Source organism: Sarcophilus harrisii, chromosome 3 (assembly GCF_902635505.1).
Source record: "Sarcophilus harrisii chromosome 3, mSarHar1.11, whole genome shotgun sequence".
NCBI classification, from domain to species: Eukaryota; Metazoa; Chordata; class Mammalia; order Dasyuromorphia; family Dasyuridae; genus Sarcophilus; species Sarcophilus harrisii.
The window spans coordinates 567,175,872-567,198,900 of NC_045428.1; the positions used below are offsets into that span (position 1 = coordinate 567,175,872).

General features: G+C 49.8%; 1 protein-coding gene across 1 annotated transcript in view; it reads right to left on the reverse strand.

Annotated features, from left to right (window-relative positions):
* Positions 1-23,029, reverse strand: part of CROCC (ciliary rootlet coiled-coil, rootletin) — a 69,552-nt gene that overhangs the window by 28,677 nt on the left and 17,846 nt on the right. Inside the window, exons 4-15 of the mRNA XM_031961547.1 lie at positions 16,709-16,894; positions 14,731-14,814; positions 14,243-14,307; positions 13,772-13,937; positions 9,264-9,370; positions 7,763-7,990; positions 7,373-7,469; positions 6,159-6,263; positions 5,642-5,872; positions 4,569-4,768; positions 3,734-3,916; positions 1,526-1,670 (exon numbers count right to left, since the gene is read on the reverse strand). Coding sequence (XP_031817407.1) covers positions 1,526-1,670; positions 3,734-3,916; positions 4,569-4,768; positions 5,642-5,872; positions 6,159-6,263; positions 7,373-7,469; positions 7,763-7,990; positions 9,264-9,370; positions 13,772-13,937; positions 14,243-14,307; positions 14,731-14,814; positions 16,709-16,894 — 1,797 coding nt within the window. The remainder of the gene's footprint in view (positions 1-1,525; positions 1,671-3,733; positions 3,917-4,568; positions 4,769-5,641; positions 5,873-6,158; positions 6,264-7,372; positions 7,470-7,762; positions 7,991-9,263; positions 9,371-13,771; positions 13,938-14,242; positions 14,308-14,730; positions 14,815-16,708; positions 16,895-23,029) is intronic.

A 23,029-nucleotide genomic window follows, 5' to 3' on the forward strand; every position in this document is an offset into this window, starting at 1 on the left:
AAAAAGCAAACAGAAACAAAATATACATTTTGGCCAGAATGACTCAGATCGAACTTATGTTGCCAGGGAAGATGGTGGGCTCTAAGACTGGATTTGAGGAAGACCTTCCCTATGACAGGAACCCTGCCAATGATACAGCCCAGCAGCAGCCCAGGTCTGGTGGCAGGCCAGAGCCTCCAGGCAAAACAGCTCTACTTGGTCAGCCTGGGGAAGTCTCCTCCACTCTGGGCTAAGCTAAGGTTCTCAGCTGAAGAACAGGAGCATTCTGGCCTTAGAAGAAGGAGTTTCCTCCTTTGGGAGTCTCCAATACAGGGCAGGGAAGCAAGGGCATGCTGCCAGTCTTCACTGGAGGGCTCTGGGAAGGTACAAGATAGCCCAGTCAGTCCAGCTAGAAGGCAGTGGGGAGGGTCCATCAGCCCAAGGACACAAGCTGACCAGCTGTCTGTGCGAGTTCTGAGTTGGCGGGCCAGGTTGCCCTGAGCCATTCCCACTCCTGCCCTCTGGCTGCCCCAGCCATGGAGGATGTTACCACCTGAGGCTGGGAGCTTCCCTACTCATAGACAAGCTTCAGCTTTTTATACCCTGTTTGGTCCAGATACACTCAGCAAGGAGTGCTTCCTTGTGAACTGGCCCAAGTCCCTGCCACAGGCCTCCTTCACAGCTAAGACCCCAGGGCTCTATCAGTCTCTGAGACTCCTTGGGTGTTGGGTGTGAAACTCCAAGCTGGAGCTATCGGAGCCATATTCTGACCCAGAAGGAACAGGGTTATATGAGGGATCAAAACACCTATTACTGCTAGAAACCTGGACACAGACAAGCTGGCCTTTTCCTTTTGTTTTGGGGGGACAGAGATTAAGACAATATTTTTAAGAGCCCTCCCAGCTCTGACCTCCTGGGTTCTAAGGGCCCTCCCAGCTCTGACCTCCTGGGTTCTAAGGCCCTCCCAGCTCTGACATCTTGGGTTCTAGGGGCCCTCCCAGCTGTAACATAGGGTGTCCTAAAGGTCCTCCCAGCTCTGACTTTGTCTATTCTAGGGTACCTCCAGATGTAAAATCCCTTCATCTAAATTTTTCCCACTCCCATATCCCAGAATCTGAGGTTCCTTCTAACTCTGAAATGCCACATTATTTCTCCTTTCTGTGGCGGGTATCCCTCCCTGGATCACTGCCCCATCGTGGTGGAAAGGCTTTTATAATTCAGCGTGACTCTGAGCCATGCAGGGCACAATGGAGAGCTCTGACAAAGGTGACCATTGGAGAAGGAAATGGCAAATCCCTTGCAGCCTCTTTGCCAAGAGACATCTATGGACAGTACTGGCGGGCCCAGGTCCACAGGTCAGGAACAATCAGATGTGACTGAATGTTCTAGCCAACAATGGCTGATGTTCTAGGATTCTCTAACTCCGAGAACAGTCATAAGGAGCCCTGCAGACCCCTTGAGGCCCCTTCTATTCCTACACGTTCGATAAGGCACAGACTGTAGCGGGGGGATCTCGGTCATTTCAGAAGCCCAAGGAAGATCCCACCTTGGTCAGCGCCTCCGTCACCTCGGTCTTCTCGGCCTCCATCACTTCCTTTGCCAAAGTGGCCTTGCTCAGGGTCTCCTTAGCCAAGATCAGCTCCTTCATCAGTCCTGACTTCTTCACCTCCAGTTGCTCCAGCTGTTTATGACTATCAATCAACCAATCAATCAACAAATATTAGGCACCTATTATTGTGCCCAGAGCTCAGTATACAAAAACAAAGATGAAACAGTCTCTGCCCTACAACATATACAGAGATAATAATATACAAAACAGTATATACATAATAAATAGGAGGCAATTTCAGGGTGGGGCACTAGGAAGGGCTTCATGGAGTAGATGGGATGTCTCTGAAGGAAGTCAGGGATTTTGAGAGGGAGAAGCGGGAGGAATGCATGGGAAGGCAGGGGGAGAGGAGACAGCCACAGCAAAGCCATGGAGCTCGGAGAGAGGGCGTCAGGTGGGAGCAAAGGCAAGAAGTCCCCTTCGGCTGGGACCCAGAGTGCACCAAGGCGAGGGATGCATAAAATAAACCTGGAGGAGGAGGAGGAGGAGGAGGAGCCTGGGGCCAGGTTGTTCAGGGCTCTAAATGTCAAACCAAGAAGTTTTTGTTTGATCCTAGGGGTGGCAGGAAGCCACCGGAGGTTATCTGAGGGTGGGGGGAAACACAGTCGGAGCTGAGCTTTCAGACAGTCACCTTGGCAGCTGTGTGGAGGATGGGTTAGAGAGAGGAAGATGAGGCAGGAGGCGATTGTGACAGCCCAGACGAGAGGAGATGGTGTCCTAGGCTGGTGGCCATGGGAGGAGAGAGAAGGGGAGAGAGAGTGGAGGTGACACTGGCAAGACCTTGGAGGAATGGCTAACACACTGAGGCCCGTGGGAGTGATGGAATAGGCCTGTGCTGTAAGAGATGATGGATGGGATGAATTCAGAGGAGCCTGGGGAGACCTACATGGACTGAGGCAGACTGAGGTCAGCTGAGCCAAAGGAACAAAAACAAAAACCAACCGAAAAACGATACGTGTGCTAACTGCAAAAGTGTGAACACAGAGACTGACACGTACAAGTGTCAGAAGTGAACGGTGCAAAAGCACGGTGATGCGACAGTTATCCTTTATAAGGCGCCCACCTGAGCTAAGCACTTTATAAATAGCATCTTGTTTGATCCTCAATTCAATCTTGGGAGCTAGGTGCTATGGTTCTGTTTTACAGAAGAGGAAACTGAGGCAGACAGTACTGAAATAATTTGCCCGTGGTTACACATCTAGTAATGATAATGGCTCAAAAGGAGAGAGACGAGAAGACAACTCCCATCTCTGCAAAAGTGCAAGTCTTTTTAAAAGTATTGCACAATGCATATATTTCAGACTTGTGATACATTGACCAGTTTTATTTTTCCTTTCCTCTTTCTTCTCCTTTCCTTCCTTCCCTCCCTCCCTTCCTTCCTTTCTTCCCTCCCTCCCCCTCTCCCTTCCTTCTTTTCCTCCTCCCTCCCTCTTAAAACTATTATTTGATACATGGGATGGCTCTCTGGGAAGGGAAGGGGAAAAGATACTGGAGGAAACTATGGTTATGTAAAAAACAAACATCAATAACAACATTTCCAAACTGAGAAGACTCAGCAACTGATTGGCTTGTAGGATGATGGTAAGGAGCGAGACAGGTCCAGCCCGACACTGAGACTGGTGACCTAGCACGGCAGTGCCCAAAATAAGAACAGGGATGAGAGTGGGTAACTTTCCTCCCTGTTTCTCCCTGTTCCCCACCCTGCCCTCTGGGTCATGAAGGGCATTGGGAGTGTCTTTAAGGCCTTCCTGTCAGACCTGAAATCTCTGGACTCCAGGACTGGCTGAACCTCCTGCAGGGGCACAAAGGGGCACTTAACAAAACAGGTGGTGATGCATCAAGGGCCCCTGCTACAGAAATGGAGGGGGTGTGACTCAGGCTACTTTTGGGGAGAATGCATGTGGAAGCACCAGGCACCGACCTGGCAGAGTGACAGGGGTGGGGGTCTCCTGTAGTGACCATGGGATGGGATGAAAGTGCCCTAGATCTGAATCCCAGCTTGGGTCCTTCTGAGAGCTCAGTGACCCTTCCCGAGCTTCAGTTTCCTCCTCTGTAAAAAAGGGCTCCAGGGTGACGTGCTCTGTTCTAGACGGTTAGGCATGGCTAGGTCTGGATGGGGCCGGGGAGGGGGTGAGCCCCTCTTACCCCCGCTCTATTTCCTTGTGGAATCTCTCTCTATCCTGTGTGATGTCCTCCTTCTCCTCCTCCAGCTGGTCCTTCTGTCTCTGCAGTTCATCCTGGGCCAGCTGCAGCTTCTCCTTCTCTTGCTGCAGCATCTCCACCTGCATTTGCGTGGCCGCCAGACTGCGCACCAGGCCGTCCTTCTCGCTGCCACGCGGGGGTAGAGGTGGTGATTAAGGGAGGAGCCGGTCAGCTCTGGCTCCTGCTCAGCCCTCCTCTCTCCAGCCCAACCTGAGCTTCAAGGCCCAGGAGTCCCCACTTCCTCCAGGCAGCCCTGCCCGGCCCAGATCACCTCAATCCAAACCCATAATCCGGCACTTGGTTAGACATTGTTCTCTACTGCATGTGGATGAGCTTTACCTCCCCAACCACCTGGAAAGTTGTCCAGGGCCAGGATCACGCATGAGGAAGTGGGGGATAATGTGATCTCTAAGGGCCCTCCCAGCTCTGACCTCCTGGGCTCTAAGGGCTTTTCCCCCTCTGACATTCCCAGCACAAACACTTTATGAATTTTCTGGTGCCTTCCCTCCTGCCTCCAAAGGCCTGGCACAGGGCAGGGCACCCATTTGCCACTTAAGAAACACTTTCTCTTAGGAACACCTTCCCCTCAGTTCTCCGCTCCCTCTGGCAAGTCTGGTGAGCCTGAGGCCTCGGCTTTTGCCCTGGGACCACCAGTAGCTTGCTGGGAGGCCCTGGACAAGCCAGCCTGGCTCTCTGGGCCCCAGGACCCCCGGCCAAGGGCAGGACGGCAGCCCCTCCCACGCCCCCCTCCCCTGCCCAATGAGGCCACGCCTGGTACCTGCTCAGCAGGTCGTGGGCACTGCGCAGCCTCTGGATGTCTCGCAGGGCGTCCTCTTTGGCCTGGACGGCCCCGTCGGCCGCGTCCCGGAGCTGCAGCACCTGCTTGTCCAGGCTCCGGCGCTCAGCCTCGCCGTCAGCCAGCTGCTTTCGCAGGGAGGCCAGAAGGTCCTGGCTGGCCTCGTAGCGCCCTCGCATATCCTGCAGGGAGCCCGGCCCCAGGCCCTCAGTGCCCGCCGACACACTCCCAGACAGGAACCTTTGGCTCCCCACATTCATGGTCCCTGGGACTGCTGACTGAGCCCTGCCCCTGGCACAGTGAAGCTCCCTGCCGGGGACTGTGAACTCCTAGCCATTGCATGGGGCTACCTGAACTCTGACCCTTGGCCCTGAGATCCCATCCCTCACACTGCACCCCCACCTCTGACTCGGAGGCTCCGTCACTTACACTTACCCCCCCTTTCTATTACTTAATAGGCTTTCATCTCTGCCACCTTTATGGTAAAAGTCCATGATGAGCCTCCCAGCCCCTCTGTGGAGCCCCCACCTCAGCATTAACTTCCTCCCAGTGCTGGACAGACCCTGCACCCCCACACTGAGCAGCAGCTCCTCAATCCTGGCCCCGTAATGTGACCCTAAGGCTCATCCCTGATACCCAACCCTCATTCCTGCCCTGAGTGTCTCCCAGATTTCTTTTTTCTGTACATTTATTGTTTTTTATCTTCCCCAGTTACATGTAGACTTTTTTGGTTTTACATGTACATTCATTTTTTACATATTCCCTGTGTACCCTGCTGGGAGTGTGCCCCCCCATTCCCAGGGCTTAATCCTCTCCCCAAGGCTCCGAAATCTGTGCCCAAGGAAGACGCCTCCGAGGGAACAGATGGAAGGAAATTCTGTCTCCACTTTGAGACGCCCCGGGCTGCCGGCTCCAGCACCCCTGCAGAACCTCATCGCTGTGTCCTGACCAAGCTCCCACCTCCCTCACCCCGTCTCCTAGCTCTGCCCGCCATGGGGGGGCCCGAGGGAGTCCCGCCTCCTCCCTCCCCCTGGCGCTGGGCAGGGGCTCCCTACCTGCACTTGCATTTGCCGCTTGTGCAGGGCCGAGTGGACCAAGGCGAGGGTGGAGTCCGAGAAGGCCGGGGACAGGCTGGGACGGGGGGAGCCGCTGGGGCGGGGTGAGGAGCGCCGGAGCGGGGAGGGGGTGCGCAGGCTGGAGAGCCCGCGCAGGCTGCCGTCGGAGGCCTCGGGGGTGCGCTCCATGCCGCCCATCTGGATGCCGCTGTCCGTGTCGGACAGGACGGCCTGGGGAAAAGGGGGGGTGACCGGGGTTGCCCCTGCTGCTGCCCCGGCCCCACTCTGTCTGCCTCCTTCTACAGTCACCGCCCGCCTCCTCCCGGAAGGCCGCTCAGAGCAGGCCGCGCCAACCCACTCCCCTTCTCCTGTATAATTTGACTGGTCTGATGCTCCCGCTGGGGGAGAGGCAGCTGTGCCCGTGGGCCCAGGGCACCTGGGACGGCTCCTCCCTGGCCGTGGAGGGCGCCACAGGGAGCTGTCTCACCGAGCCCCTCCCTGACCCAGGGCCTCATACCTGGGCCAGGTCCCGCAGGGTTTGCTGTAGCACTTCGGACTCATTCCTCAGGGCCTCCACCTCCTCAGCCTCGATGGCCGCCTGCTCTTGGAGCCGCACAGCTTCCTGCCGGCCCATGGGGAGGAGCAAGAAAGGGGGCTCGACTCCTGTCCGGGGGACCCCGGCTCTTCTTCCCCGCCTAGGAAGCCTGAGTCCACCCCCTTCCTCCTCAGAACCAGGGGCCCCCACAGGGTCCTCACAAGCTGGCTCTAGTCAGAGCTGGGAGGGGATTCAGGACTCAGAATGCCAGAAGTAGGGGGGGCTTAGAACCCAGGAGGTCAGAGCTGGGAGGGCCCTAAGAACCCGGGAGGTCAGAGCTGGGAGGGCCCTTAGAACATGGGAGGTCAGAGCTGGGAGGGCCCTAAGAACCCAGGAGGTCAGAGCTGGGAGGGCCCTTAGAACCCGGGAGGTCAGAGCTGGGAGGGCCTAGAACCGGGAGGTCAGAGCTGGGAGGGCCCTTAGAACCCAGGAGGTCAGGCCGGGAGGGCCCTAAGAACAGGAGGTCAGGCTGGGGAGGGCTAAGAACCCGGAGGTCAGAGCTGGGAGGGATCCTTAGAACCGGGAGGTCAGAGCCGGGAGGGCCCTTAGAACCGGAGGGTCAGAGCTAGGGAGGGCCCTAAGAACCCGGGAGGTCAGGCGGGAGGGCCCTTAGAACAGGAGGTCAGGCGGGAGGGCCCTTAGAACCCGGGAGGTCAGAGCCGGGAGGGCCCTTAGAACCCGGGAGGTCAGAGCCGGGAGGGCCCTTAGAACATAGGAAGTCAGAGCCGGGAGGGCCCTTAGAACCCGGAAGGTCAGAGCTGGGAGAACCAAAGAGCAGGTTAGGGAAAGTGTGTCCCATGGAGGGAAGGTTCCTTGCCTACGGTCATTCACCAAATTAGGGGAAACCTGGGACTGGCACCGGGCATCCTGACTGCTAGCTAACCCTCTCTGCAGTATGAGCACTGTTAGGTGGTGACGGGGCAGACCCTGGGGGAGCTGGGCGTGGGGGCCAAGCCCTGCCCCTGAGTACACAGGCCCTCCCCGGGGGACAAGTCCCGGCCCGGCTCCCCAGACACAGTTACTGCAGCCTGAATCGGGGGGGCCCCACCCTCCAGTCCCCATCTCGCTCTGGCCCCAGGGAAAGATAGCCAGGCTTGCCCCCCCGCCCTGCCCCCTCGGCCCGACCCGGTTCTCACCAGCGCTTCCACCTTCTGGGTCAGGGCCTCGTTGGCTCGGTCCTTCTCCGAGTTTTGGCTCTGAAGCTGCTCCACCAGCAGGGTCAGCTCGTTCACTCTGAGAGGCCGAGGGGAGCAGGTGACTGGGAGTCTAGGGCTGCCCTTCCCTAGCGGGGGTCTGTGTCTGCCTCTTACCCTGCCTGCCCCCTGGCTGTGCCCCTGACTCCCAGCCGTGCCCCCTGACCCCTGGCTATGCCTCCTGACCGATGGCTGTGCCTCCTGCCCCCTGGCTTCACCGTCTGACCCCCCCGCTGTGCCCCCTGCCTCCCGGCCGTGTCCCCTGCCCCCCAGCCGTGCCCCCAGGCCTTAGCCTTGAGCCTGGGCCCCCACGAGCCCAGGCCGCTGACTGACCTGGAGCTGAGCTCGGCTTTCTCCAGGTCGCTCTTCACTTGGAGCTGGATCATGTCGCGCACCTTGTCCCGCAGCTGCTCCTCCAGCTGGGCCCGGAGCAGGGCCGCCTTCTCCATGGCGGCCTCACTGCTGCTCTCGGCCAGCCGCAGGCTCCCGCTCAGGCCCACGCTGGCCGAGTGAATGCTCCGGGAGGTCCGGGCCAGCTCGATGCCCAGCTGGGCCAGGTCCCTGCGGGGGCCGAGGCAGTCACTGAGGCACCCCCTCCTCCGCCGCCCCCCCGCGGGTCCCCCCTCCCCCAGTGTGCCCCAGGCCCAGGCCCCACTTGGGGGAAATGTGAGCGGCCATGACGGCGTCTCCCTCCCTCCCTCCCCCCATCCAAGCCAAGGCCATGGGGGCCTCACAGCCAGGAAGTGCTCGGGGTCTGAGGCCGGATTAGAACTTGGGCCCTGCTGACTTCTGGGATGGGCTCTGGCCGCTGTGCCCCTGGCGGCCAGCTGAGTTAGTTAATCCAAGTCCTGGAAAGTCTCGAGGCCCTCTCTGGCAGCCCCAGGGCACTCCCTCCGGCCTCTCCCACAGGCCGGGGCCCCTCCCGGCTCCTCACCAGCGCCCCTCCTCTCCCCACACCTTCTCTGCCCCAGACCCCCCCCGAGCCTCCCTCCCGAGGGCCCTTTGTGAGTGAGCGCATCTCCTCCCACTGCATTCCCACGGGGGGAGGGGAGGGTTTCATTCTCTGGGGACGTACCGCCCGGGGCTGCCAAAGGGCTCGGCCCTCAGGCCGGGAGGGCGCAGGCCGCGGCCCGACGGGCTCCAGTAGAGCCTGCCCAGGAACCCCCACAACGAGCCCACCCTTGAGGCCTCCCGGCGAGAACTCGCTCCCTGCCCCCCAGCGGCCCAGGCCGCCCCCGGCTGCAGCTCTCCCTGCAGCTCTCTCCGGTCTCCCCTCTGGGCCGGGCCGTGACGGCCCTCATGGAGCCCGAGTCCCCAGAATAAGGGTCCCAAGTTCTTCCTCTGACTTGGTCTTTCACTGTTTTCCCCCAACACTTAAGATATGGCCTGGCCGGGCCAAAGGTCAGCGGAATTACTGCCTTGTCCCAAACACTGTCTCTCCTTCCTAAACTGGCCTCAAATCAAATGAGCGTCTTGGGCTTCCACATTACAAGACTCAAGGCAGGAGTCAAATTGTGCACAGGCAAGAACAAAAAACAGCCCTTCCTCCCTGAAGGTCATCTCCCTCTCCCCCTGAAGGTCACTGCCCCTTCTCCCTCAAGGTCACCACCCTCTCTCCCTGAAGGTTACCTCCCTCCCTGAAGGTCACCTCCCTCTCCCCCTGAAGGTCACCTCCCTCCCTCCCTGAAGGTCACCTCCCTCTCCCCCTGAAGGTCACCGCCCTCCCTCTCCCCTGAAGGTCACGCCCTCCCTCCCTGAAGGTTACCTCCCCCTCTCCTTGACAGTCACCTCCCTCTCTCCCTGAAGGTCACCGCCCTCCCCCCCAGGCCCTCACCTCTCCGTGGAAGTCTTCATCTCACTGACCAGCCTCCTGAAGCCCACTACCTGCCTCCAGAGAAGGAGCAGCCGACTGTGTTCATTGCTGAAGTAGGCATTGAAGGACTGGGAGAAAGCATTGAAGGGATGCTGTGAGCTAGGGAGACGGTCACCATCACCTCGTTCACCCTTCCCTCTCAGAGCAGGGAGAAGCATCTGTGCAGATTCTACCTCTCACCCCAGCCTGGAAGACTAAGGGAAACTCTCAAGATCTCACTCCATCAGCCCTAGATGCCCGGGAGGGAGAGTCCCGGAGAGCAAGGAAGAGGCCTTCTGTGTAAAATGTGTCACTTTAGGAGGCTCACAAAATGCAGGAGTTGGACTGTAAGGCTCAGAATTAGAGTTAGGAGACCTCAGTCTACAGAAAACTGGCCTAAAAGGTCATAATCTACCCAGAGTCCCAGGCTGGGACTTGTGGCCCCAAATACATCCTCTCTCTACTTCCCCTTCCTGATCCCTCACTGACCAAGTGAACCGGAGCAGGATGCTGAGCCACAGGCAGTAACAGCAGAGGCAGATTTAGGTGGAAAGAAAAAACTTCCTGACAATTAAAGCCATTCAAGAGTAGCATGACTTGCATTTTGTTTTCTTTCTCATTTTTTGTTCCTTTTTGACCTGATTTTTCTTGTGCAGCACAATGACTGCAGAAATATGTAAAGAAAAACTACACATGTTTTACCTATATTGCATTACTTGCCGCCTGGAGGGGCGGGGAGAAGGGAGGGAGAAAAATTTGGAACACAAAGTTTTGCAAGGATGAATGTTAAGAACTATCTTTGCATATATTTTTATATAGTTTATTTTCAAAACATATGAAAGGAAAATTTTTCAACACTGTCCTGCAAAACTTTATGTTCAAATTTCCCCCCTCTTCTCCCAACCCTTCCCCTAGGTGGCAAGTAATCCAATATATGTTAAACATGGAAGAAATATAAGTTAAATCCATATAGACATACATATTTATACAATTATCTTGCTGCACAAGAAAAATCAGATCAAAAAATTTTAATAAATGAGAAAGAAAATAAAATTCAAGTAAAACACAATAAAAAGAGTGAAAATGCTATATTGTGATCCATCCTCAGTTCCCACAAGTCCTCTTTCTCTCTCTGAGTGCAGATGGCTCTCTCCATCCCAGGTCTACTAAAATTGGCCTGAATCATCTCATTGTTGAAAAGAGCTACGTCTATCAGAGTTCATCATCACATAATCTTGTTGCCATGTACAATGATCTCCTGGTTCTGCTCATTTCACTCAGCATCAGTTTGTGTAAGTCTCTCCAGGCCTTTCTGAAATCATCCTGTTGGTCATTTCTTACAGAACAATAATATTCCATAATATTCATATACCACAATTTATTCAGCCATTCTCCAACTGATGGACATCCATTCAGTTTCCAGTTTCTGGCCACTACAAAGAGAGCTGCCACAAACATTTGGCACATACAGGTCCCTTTCCCTTCTTTAAGATCTCTCTGGGATATAAGCCCAGTGGTAACACTGCTGGATCAAAGGGCATGCAAAGTTTGATACCCCTTTTGTATGCATGTATTTTGAAAATAAAACGCTTCATTTAAAAAAAGTAGTAGGAGCAGCCCCTGAATGTAATGGGATTCTCCCTCCCTGAAGGTCTTCGAGCCAAGCTGGAACGACTACTTGACAGGTATATTATAATGTGGGGGATTCTTTTTCTTCTAGAGGCTGGAGCAGATGGTCTCTGAGATCTCTTCCAACTTGCAAGCCCCACTGATGGAAAAGTTTTTTAGTTTAGGGCTGGATTTTTTACCTTAGCACTTAACCACAGAGTAGATACTGAATAAATATTTATCAACTGACTGCAAGAATTTTTCTTCTGGCCTCAGTTTCCCCACAGGGCTGTTTCTGAGGATCACACAAGATCATGTCTGTGAGAACAGTATCAGTTATGGTCAACATTCTTGAAAATTATTATTAATAAGTAAGGGTTATTTTTATCATTAGTTCTAGCATTAGCCACTGCCCATCTGACATCTCAGGGGTCCATTATTTTCCCGATGGGAGCATTCTTGCCTCCTACATGGAATGAAACCCCTTTGAGATTGGAGCCCACCATCTCATAAGCTATTTTGACTGAAAAAAATTCATCCCAAGTGAATGCAGCTTGCCTGTGTGCACCTGGTTAAGTGCCACAGGCTGGGCCCGTTCTAGTAATAATAATCATAAGCATTTGGGTTTTTTTCCTTTCTCCTTTTTTTCCCTTTTGATCTAATTTTTCTTGTGTGGCATGAAGAATATAGAAATATGTTTAGACATGTTTAACCCATATTGGATTTTTTGCTGTTTTGGGAAGGGGGGAGAAAGGGAAAGAGGGAGAAAAATTTGGAACACAAGATTTTTGCAAAGGTGAATGTTGAAAACTACCTTTGCATGTATTCCAAAAAAGAAAATCTTATTTATAAATTGCAAAATAATCATAAGAATTTCAGGGTTGCTTTAAGATCTACAAAGCATTTTACAAATGTTGTTATAACAACAGCTGGCATTTGTTTAGTGCTTTAAGATCTACCAAGTTTTGTAAATCTTGTTTCATTTGATCTTCATGACAACCCTGGGAAGGTGGATGCTATTATTAGCCCCATTTTACTGTCAAGTGACTTGCTAGTGAGTGCCTCAGGCCACATTCGAACTTGGGTCTTCCTGACTCCAGGCCCAATTCTTCACATGAATCCCTCCCCGCCTCAGCAGCTCTATTTCTTCATCTAGGTCACTTAGAATCCCTTGTGTCATTTTAGGTTAAGCTCAGGTGTCATCTCCTACATGAGTGTTTTTGTGATCCCCACAGACATTGGGGCAGCTAGATAGTACAGTGCATAGAGCTGTAAAACGAGCTGCAGAAGGAAACAGCAAAACAATCCAGTATCTCTACCGAGAAAACCCCAAATGGGGTCAAAAAGAGTCTGACTAATAACAACTGCCTCTAAGCCCTACCATCAAAATTAATCCAATTTTTTTTTTTTGTTTAAACGTCTTTTGTATACATTTCTATATGTATATATGTTGTCTTCCCCTAAAGAAAGTAAGCACTTTGAGGGCAATTTTTATTTTTGTGTCTCAAGTTTCTAGCAGTGCCAGGTATACAGTAGAATACTATCTGATGAATGATTTCAAAGGCTCATAGATTGAAATTTCAAAGGAATCTCAGAGGTCATCTGGCCCAACCTGTTCATTCTACTTTACTGAAATACCTTGGTGAAGGTCACACAGGTGTTAAATCTTACAGATCAAACGATCAGCTCCTCTGCCTCCAAATTCAGCACATTCTCCAAAGTTCTACCCCCCCCACCCCCCGCAGGCAATTGGGGTTAAGTGACTTGCCCAGGGTCACACAGCTAGGAAGTGTTAAGTGTCTGAAGCTAGATTTGAACTCAGGTCCTCCTGACTTCAGGGCTGGTGCTCTATCCACCTGCACCCTATTGTATCTTTTAAAACAGAATCGTGTGTGTAGGTTTATTTTCTAAGTAGAATGTAAATTCCTGGAAAACAGAGACTATTTGTGTGAGTGGTGTGTGTGTGTGTGTGTGTGTGTGTGTGTGTGTATGTGTGTGTGTGTGTGTTCATATCCTCAGAATCTAACACAGAGCCTGGTACACAATTGGGGCTTAATAAATAAATACTTTCTGACTTCACAATCCAGTTTTCAGGAATTTAGAGGTGGAAGAGACTTCGGGAATCACATTACACAAGCCTGGACTTCTACAGAAGAAGAAAAGTGGGGCCACAGGAGGGGGAAGTAATTTGCCTAAGATTATAGAGGATCTCGAATTTGAACTCAGATCTCATGAGTCCAGAGAGAAAGCTCATCACAAGGCTATTCCCCAAAGCCAACTTAGCTGGGATGCTCAGCCACCATCACACTACAAGGAGGCACTTGAGGGCAGTTCTGATCATCAGCATTAGTGGGGATGTGATGGTCATTCTGCTAATGCTAACTATAGGCCAGTGGACAAGAGGCCTGGTTGCCTCAGAACCCTGGGGGATAAGGGGGCCTGGGCAATGCCCCTGGCAAGTTGAAATTTCTCAGCAGAAGAGAAATCACGGACCAGCGTGGATGGAGGACACTTCTGAGTTCTCTTTATCAGGGCATCACAAGGCTGGTCCTTATTTCTAGCTCTATAATCCTAATTACAAGGGAGCTTCTGTGCATATGTGTAGGTCCTCCCTAGAGTGGTCTGAAGAGGAGGGGAAGAGCACAGTTTTGAGATTTTACCAGAGCCTGGCAGATGATCTAAGGCCTCAGGGTACAGGGGTTAAACTGATAAAGGGATTCTTTGGTGAGCTTCTGGGAGAAGCTCCTTGGTGTCTCTAGGCCCAAGGAGCCAGACAAAAGTCAGTCATCAGGGAAGAGGGAGGCCAGAAGAAGGACTTGGAACCCAAAGAAGGGGCAAAGCCTTTGGAGAATTCAGGGCCCTGAGACCCTGGTGCTACCTACCTCCTCCTCCCGCCGCCACTCGGCCTCTCGCTGCTCCAGCTCCCCCCGACTCCGGGTCCAGTCGTGGGTCACTTTGCGGATGTCATCGGTCAGGGCTTGGTTGGCTGCGCTGGCCTGGTCGAGCTGTTCCCGAAGCATGGCGTTCACCTGCACCAGGCTGGCACTCCTGCAGGGGGACGAGGGGATGGGGCTGGCTTAGGCTCCTGGTGCAGGCACAGCCCCACTTCTAACCCTGAATTTTGGGTGGGCAGTAAGTACCCCTGCTCCACCAAGGGGCCTGAGGTTCTGACTAAATGGCATCCAGACAAAAGGCACAAGGGTCAGTCAGCACCAGGCAGTCTGACAGCCACTAAGGAACTGGGAGGGATGGGAAGTGTCAGCAAAGGCCGAGACCTGAGAAGGGAACAAACCAAGTCAGGGAGCTCTGACACAGAGCAAAGGGATACTGTTGCCAGCCAGGTTTCCACCCACCTCTTCTGCTCCTCTTCTAGCCGGATGAGAGCATTCTCCAGGTCCTGACTGTGTTCTTCCTCCTGCTAAAACACACAGACATGTCCAATTTGCTCCACAAGAATGGATACAAGAGGATGGAGCAAATGGACCAGGGACCAGTTAGGAGACAGACCTTCAGAATCCTCGCACCCAGAACCCTCCTTTTTCAGAGGGGAAAACAGGCCCAGAGAGAGGAAGGGGCTTACCCAAAGTTGCAAATAAATGTCAGAACAAGGATTGAATGCTCTGACTCCAAATCCAGGGCTTTTACCAGTGTACCGAGGCACCCACCATGAGCTGGGCCAGCTTCGTGGCTCAATCCCCTGACCCAGCTCTGGCAGGCCTCTCTCCTGGCTCTCACCAGCCAGCCCTGCCTACATCCTACCTAAGTGTGGCAAGCACAGGGAATCTCGAGGAAAAGACAAGTCCAGGTCAAGGGTGGGGGGGAGAAGGGAGAGGACAGCTACCGCTAACTTCTGCTGCTCCAGCTCGGCAGTTTTTTCCAGAAGCTGCTGCTCCACTTCTCCACATTTCTTCTTGTATTGGAGAACCTGAGGGGATGGGAGGATTGGGGGAAGGGGCAAGTCAGAGTAGTCCCCAACCCAATCTGGCCCCCATCCCATATTAGTGCACGCTGGTAGAATTTAGAGCAATAGGGGGCTTCAAACACAGAATGTCAGGGCTGAGAGGGTCTTAGAACCCAGGATGTCAGAGCTGGGAGAGCATTAGAACAAAGAATGTCAGCAGTCACAATGACCTTAGAACAACAGAATGTTAGAGCTCGGAAGGGCCTTTGAACAAAAAAAATGTCAATGTTGGAAAGATCTTTAGAACAGAGAATGTCAGATCTAAGAAGGGTTTTAGAACAGAGAACGTCAGAGCTGGGAGAGTCCTCAGAACATAGAATGTCAAAGCTGGCAGTAACCTTAGAACACAAAATGTCAGAGCTGGGAATGACTTTAGAATACAAATGTCAGTACTGAGAGGGCCTTTAGAACACAAAATGCCAAAATTTAGAAGGAGCTTAGAACACAGAGTGTCAGAGTTATTACACAGAATGTAAGAGCTGAGAGGGAGCTTAGAACACAGTATCACAGCTGGAAGGGCTCTAAGAACAGCAAATATCATAGGTAGGAGGGCCTTTAGAAAACAAAATATCAGAGTTGGGAAGACTCTTAGAATCAGAATGCCAGAACTGAGAGGGAGCTTAGAGCAGAAAATGTCAGAGCTGGGAGGGAGCTTAAAACATAGAATGTCAAAGCTGAGAGGGACCTTAGAACATAGAATGGCAAAGTTGGGAGAGATCTCAAAGGCCACATAGTCTAGAACTTTCATTTTACAGCTGAGGAAAAACAGGCTTAAAGAGAGGGAGTAGCCTGCTCAAGATCACAGAGGCAATATGTGACAGAGCTGGGATCTGAGTTCAAATCTTCTGCCATCACATTCCAGACTTTCCCTTAGGATACCTCCCTTTACAAACATCTTTCTGGTTTACAAAGCAATTTACTCACAATAACCCTGCAAAGTGGATCCTCATCCCCATTTTATAGATGAGGCAACTGAGGCTCAGATAGATTAAGCCACTTGACCATTTTATGGATGAGGCCATGGAGGCTCAGATAGATTAAGCTACTTGACCATTTTACAGATGAGGCAACTGAGGCTCGGATAGATTAAGCTACTTGACCATTTTACAGATGAGGCAACTGAGGCTCAGACAGATTAAGCTACTTGACCAAGGTCACACAAGAAGTAACATGTAGTCTGCTGATGCCCAAATTAGTTTTCACTCCATCTCAGTCTGAGCTGCCTCAGTCCCTTCACCCTCGCTCCCCTCATTCTTCTCCCCAAACACTTTCCTTACTTGAGACCTTGAGAAATACCAGTAACTTTCTGAAAGAGTACAGGCCCACTTCCTCATTTCTCCAGGGGCCTCAGGCCACGGGTGGGCATGTCAGAAAGGGCATAGGCACCCAGCTTTACAAAGGTAAACTCTAGACACTATTGCCTCAAGGAAACAGGCCTGGATTTGGAATCAGCAGTCCTGGGTCTGAATCCTGGCTTTGCTATTGTGTGACTTTACCAAATGATTTCATTTTGTCGGCCCTCAGTCTCTTCATGAGTCAAATGGAGAGACTGGATTAAATCCAATTAAAATCCGAATTTCTTTGTGTCCCAGATCCCTTTGTCTGGCTGGGGAAGTTTCTGGGAGCCCCTTTCAGGATCGTGTTTTTGAAATGCATAAAAGAAAAGGTGTCAGACTACAAAAGAACAGTTGTATTGAGAGGCGGTGGTCACAACCTTAACAAGACGAGTTCATGGAGCCCAGGTGGAGTGCCCCTGGTGAGCGGGTGCGCATGGTCCGGTGGCTCGGGCCTGTCCCAAAACAGGACCGTCGCCAGGGCAGCTCTAAGGGGCGGGGGGCACTCCCAAGCGCTCCCTCACCTTGGCCTGTAGCTTCTGCACCAGCTGGGCCTGGCGCTGCTGCCCGTCCTGGTAGGCTTGGAGTTTGCGCTTGTAGTTGGCCTGTTCTTCCTCAAGCTGGCGTCGCAGCTCCAAGGTCTGCTGGCCCAGCACCCCGTACCCCAAGGGCTCCCGCTCCCCGGACTCCAGCCGAAGGCTCTGCTCCAGCTAGGGGAGGACAGAACACCCTCTGAGCTCGGCCCCAGGCCTCGAGCCCATCAGCGTTCTCTCAGGAGCATGGAACGCCTTCTGGATTCATTTACAAGAACCAGGTGCCTTCTGGGTTCACTCATACTATGGGGCACTCTCTGAGTTCAGCCACAGGGACCGGACCCTTCTAGGTTCTGCCATGAGGACCCGACACCCTCAAGACTTATGGATAGAGACCAAACCCCTGTGAGCTCAGCCAGGGGACTGGTCACCTCGGACCAGTTAAGGGACACAGTCATAGGGAAGCCTTTCCAGACACATCTCTGGGGATCAGATGTCCTCTTGGATCAGTTATAGAGACAACTACTTCTCTGAGACCAACTACAGTGGACCAGGTGGCATTTAACAGCCCCTCCTGCAAATTCAACCACATGGGGACCAGACCCTCATCCAGGTTCAGCCCCATGGCGAACAGACCCTCACTCAGCTCAGCTACCGGGAACCAGGCCCCTATGGCCTCAGTCACCTGGGCACCTGCACTGCTCCCCTTTGTCTCCACCTGCACCCATAAGCTCCTCTGCCCTACCCCAGATGGCCATCATCGCCACACAATGGGGCCAGGTTCGGAGTGGGCAAGGGACGGGATGGAAGATGGTCCAAGCAGACAGACCCTAACAGGAGCAGCTCAGCAGACTGATGGGCCAGGACGAGGGTCCCCCCATCCCCACACACACACATTCACAAAGAGACGGCTACACACACGATCACAGCATTTAACGGGGCTTTAAGGTTTATGAAGCAATTTACAATCAGCATCTCATTTGCTCCCCCCAAAAACCCCGGAAGATGAATGCTGTTGTTATCCCCATTTTATAGATGAGGAAAGTGAACAAAATAGAGGTTGGGGGACTTGCCTGGCGTCACCCAGTTAATGAGGTCACATTTGAACTCAGGTCTTCCTGACTTCAGGGTAGCTAGGGGCGCTGCAGGGGACAGAGCGCTCACCTGGAATCAGGAAGACCCGAGTTCAAATTTGGTTTCAAACACTAACTATGACCCTGAGCAAGTCATTTCACCCTTGCCTGCCTCAGTTTCCTCATCTGTAAAAGGAGCTGGAGAAGAAAATGGCAAACCATTCCAGGATCTTTACCAAGAAAACCCCAAATGGGGTCATGAAGAGCCTGACATGACCCAAAAAATGATTAAATGAAAAACTTCCTGACCCAAGTCTAATATTAGCCCAACACACTAGGCAACCATGGTGACATCTTGTTGATTCTCCCTTCCGCAAAGGCATGGAGCCCCTGCCCTCCCCTCACAGCCTCCACTGTAGGCAAGGCCCTCATCAGCAACAGCCTCCTAACTGGTCCATCTGCATCCAATCTCTGGAAAGTGACTTTGAGACAACTTTTTTTTTTTTAATCTGTACTTAACAACTCCCCCAACCAAACAAAGAACACATCAGAACATAACCCTATATAAAAACTATAAACCTTCAAGTCATACTACTTAACTTTAATTATATATATAGGATTACTTGCCATCTAGGAGAGGGAGTGGGGGGAAGGAAGGGAAAGTGGAACACAAGGTTTTGCAAAGGTCAACGGTGAATAATTATCCTTGCATATGTTTTGAAAATAAAAAGCTTCAATTAAAAAAATTTTTTTGAAGTATATAATATACCTAGCAAAGTTAAGCATAATCTTGAATGAAAAAAAAAGAACGTTCAATGAATTGCCAGACTTACAATTTGTTGCAAACAAGACCTGAGCTTGATAGAAAATCAGACATACAAGAACCAAGAGAAATATAAGGTAAACATCAAAGACTAATTACAAAGGATCCCATAAGGACAAACTGTTGTTTTTTTATACATGAAAATGTAAACCATATGTCTAAGATTGTCATTAGCAATAGGAGAGTTCGAAAAAAAGACATGGGTAGAATTGAGTATATTATTCTTAAAAAGCAAAACCATGTTAGAAAAGGTAAAAAGAGTAATAATCTTGTAAAAAAAAGGTGCAAGAGAAAGAACTGACACAGAGGAATTAGATGGGGAGGAAGGCTGGTAGTTCTGGAAGCCAGTTCTCATAGAGATTGAGTTAAAGAGGGAACCATACATCTAAAAGGGTAAAAAAGTTTTGTAAATTCAGACAGAAATCAGAAGGTGAGAGAATAGGATAAGGTGGAGTATAGAAGAATGCGTAGATTAACAGAAATGGGATAAAGAGGGAACAACATATATATTTAGGATATAAAAGTCTTCTAAATTCAGAGAGAAACAAATACAAGAGAACATGGGGGAGAGGATAAGGGAAGGATCCTTGGAGGGATGAGTAGAAGAAACAGGAGAGTGAAATGAAATATTCAGGTAGAAGTAAAGCAGAGGAGTCAGGAAAGATAGGAATAGGATGGGAACAATAGTAAGGAAAACAGGAAGGAAGAAAATAAACAAGTAATCATAGCTCACAATTAGATGAATTCACCCATGAAATGGAAACAGATTAAAAATTTGAACTCTATAATATGTTGCTTTCAGGAAATGTTATAAAAATGTGAGTTACACACGTATATAAAATAAAGATCAGTCAAATGTATTTTTTAAAAAAGCAAGGGTAGTGATTATCATCTCAGATAAAGTTTAAGCTAAAATAGATTTAATCAAAAGAAAAAAACAGGAAAATATGTTATATATCAGCCATGTTAGACTATTTAAAATAACTAGACTGTATAAGGTTGGAATATTGCTATGAGGTAGGGGATGATGAGCTGGTGAATTTGAAAAATATGGAAAGACTTGGAAGGGAGGAGACACTATCTACCTTCAGAGAAAAAGAGATTAAGCAATGATAGTATGGTCTTACATAGATGTATGTGAATATATGTAGATATATTTACATGTATGACAGATATGTATATATATGTGTTTTATATATATATATATACACATAAATATATATCTGCAATTAATTATAGCCTGCTTAGGGGGAGGGAAGAGAAGGGAAAGGGGAAATAAGGTAAATTAGGTAATAATAAAGTAAATAAGGTAATTAATTGCAGATATACATATAAATATATATCTGCAATTAATTATAGCCTGCTTGGGGGGAGGGAAGGGAAGGGAAAGGAGAAATAAGGTAAAAAGTACATAGCAGAGAACAAAAGAAAACCTGCAAGGAAGCAAAAAAAAAAAGATGGATAGCTCTGAACACAATGTACAGTATTTATTATATAAGCTTTCTTGAAATGGAAAAGTATTGCTTTATATTTTGAATCCTCTCATGTTTTGCTGTGTACATGGCAATGGGTTTTTTCCTTTTGTATTTAAGTTTAAGATTTAAAAAAAAACTTGGAAAAAGCATGTAATAAATTCTGCATGTCCATAAATTCCCCTTCCATTATTTCCCTTGTTTAATCCATCTTCTTCACTACTATCAGATTAATTCTCCTACACTGTAGGCCAGCCACATCATTGTCACTGTCTTGATTCAGAACCTTCATGGCTTTGTCCTTCCTCCAGGGATAGCATACAAACTCTCCAGCCTACCCTGTAGGCTCCGGCCAGCCTGATTTCACAGGAATAATTGGCAGGTGCTTTTCAGTCCACCCTACATTCTCCTCGCACTCCAGCCTGAAGCTCCATCTCCCACACACGGGCATCCCTCGCCATCCCCGCCTCTCCAGAGACCAACTCCAATGTCCCCGGGTGCCAGGGTCAGCTCTCTCCTCAAGACTTCCTAGAGTACTCTGTCTACAACTGCTGTCGTATATCCCCCTCAATTGTGTGGTCTCCCCCAAAGAGAATATAAGCTCCTAGAGGGCAGGAGCTGTGTCCTGTCTTTCCCACTTTAGATCTCCGTACGAGGCCCACTGTACACCTCCCTTTCCCCTCACCAATCCCAGGTTATTTTCCTGTAAAAATTGAAGCACCATCTTCTCCCCTTGTCTTCTTTCCCAGCATTCCTCTTTCTAACCCTTCTACATGAGTCTTTTCTCCCATCCCTTGCTATTCCTCCAACAAACTGCCCTCTCAATCACGATCCCTCCCCCCCCTTCTTCAATCTCTCTTTGTCTACTGGACATATATATGTCCTATAAACATATCCTTAAGACTATCCTACAACTAATCTCACTACTAATGATAGCTAGCATTTATACAGCAACTTAAACATTCACCATTTTTTTTACATTTACAAATATTTATCTCACTCTATCCTCACATTAAGTCAATGCTATTATTGTAAACTCATTTTACAGATGAGGAAACTGAGGCAGGAAGAGGTGAGTGACTTGCCCTGCGTCACCCAGCTAGCAAGCGTTAGGGATCAGCTTTGAACCCAGGTTTTCCTGAACACGCTAGCCACTCTGCCATCTAACTACCTAGACTTCCCTCAAGCTTTCACTCTGTAACTTTCCTCCCTTTCTCAGCCAGACTCTTTGAAAAAGTTGTCTCCACTCGTTGCCTCTATTCCCTTTCCTCTGATGCTTTGTTACCTAGCTTCTATCTAAATTCATCAATCAACTGAAACTGCTCTCTCCAAAGTTACCAAGGATGTGATGGAATACTATTGTGCTGTAAGAAACGAAGGGAACAGTTTGGGGAGTCTGGGAAACCTTGTATGAACTGATGCAAAGTGAAGCGAGAATCAAGGGAACAATGTATGCAGAAACAACCACATTGTAAAAATAAGCAACTGAAAGCCTAAAGGAAGAACTTTGATTAACACAATAACAACTCCAGAGGACTCCGAGATGAAACAGGCTGCTCACTGACAGAGAAGTGATGGATTCAGGCAGGGAGAAGACCATGACTTGGGAGGGGAGGGAGTGGACAGGGCCAGTTCAGGAATTTCATTTGTTCAATTAAGCTTATTTATTATTGATTTTGTTTTTCTTGCTTCTTTGATGAAGTGAGGGAAAAAATTAGACTTGAAAACAAATCCTTAAACAAAACAAACAAGCAAACAAACAAAAAATCTCCAAGGAACTCTTAATTGCCATATTTGATTTTTAGTCCTTATCTTTTTATCTTGTTTGTCTTTTTAGTTTTTATGCTTCATTTGTATTTAAAACTATTGATCACCTCCTCTGCCTCTTTATTCTCTTTCCACTCTGGATTTTCATGACACTGAACTTTCTTGATTCTTATTCTACCCCAAAATAGAGTTTCAAAGAAACCTGCCCTTCTCTGTCTCCTTTGCCAGTTTATCATCCTCTAACCATAGGTACCTTCCAAAACTCCACCTTTGGCTCTCCCTCCCTCCCTCTTTCTCTCTTTCTTCATTTTTCTCTTCCCCCCTCCCGTCTCTCTCCCTCTCTCTCCTCTTTCTCTTTCTCCTTTTCTCTCCTTTCTTTTTTTTCCCTTTCTCTCTCCTCTTTCCCTCTCTCTTCCTTTTCTTTCTTTGTCCCTCTCTTCTCTGCCTTTTTTTCCCTTTCTCTGTCTCCTCATCAGCATCTGTAGGCTTGTCACTATTATGAAAATCACTCACAGTTCTATATATCAAACTCTACCCTCTCTCCTGAGCTCCAGTCCCTCATCATTAACTGCCCATAGGCAGTTAATACTGAATACTGAAATACCCATAGGGTATTTCAGATTTCCCAAGACAACTCAACTCCACAAATACAAAACACTCATGATCTTTCTTTTTTCCAAACTTATTCATTTCTGTTGAATTCACCACCATTCTTTCAGTCTCCCAGACTTGTAACCCTGGCATTCTTCTCATTTCCTCACTCCAGACAGATAGTCACTTAATTTCTCCCTGATTCTGGGCTCTCTCCATGTCAATTCATCTTTCACACAGTTTCCTAAGGTCTGATCATGTTATCTTTCCCTCTCCCCCACAATAATGATGGCTCCATCTCACCTCTAGGAACAAAGGTAATCTCTGGCTTTTAAATCCCTAATGACCTTCGCATTCTCATTATATATTCCCCCTCTTCCTGCTCTTTGTAGTCCAGAAAAACAGGTACTCGTGTTTAGAATGACTCTCTCCTCATTTCTTTTTCAAAGAATGCCCTTTTTCCTTTAAGATATACCATCCTGAGAGCCATCTGAACCCAGAGGACTGTGGGAACTGAGTGTGGATCACAACATGGCATTTTCACTTCTTTTATTATTGTTTGCTTGAATTTTATTTTCTTTCTGAT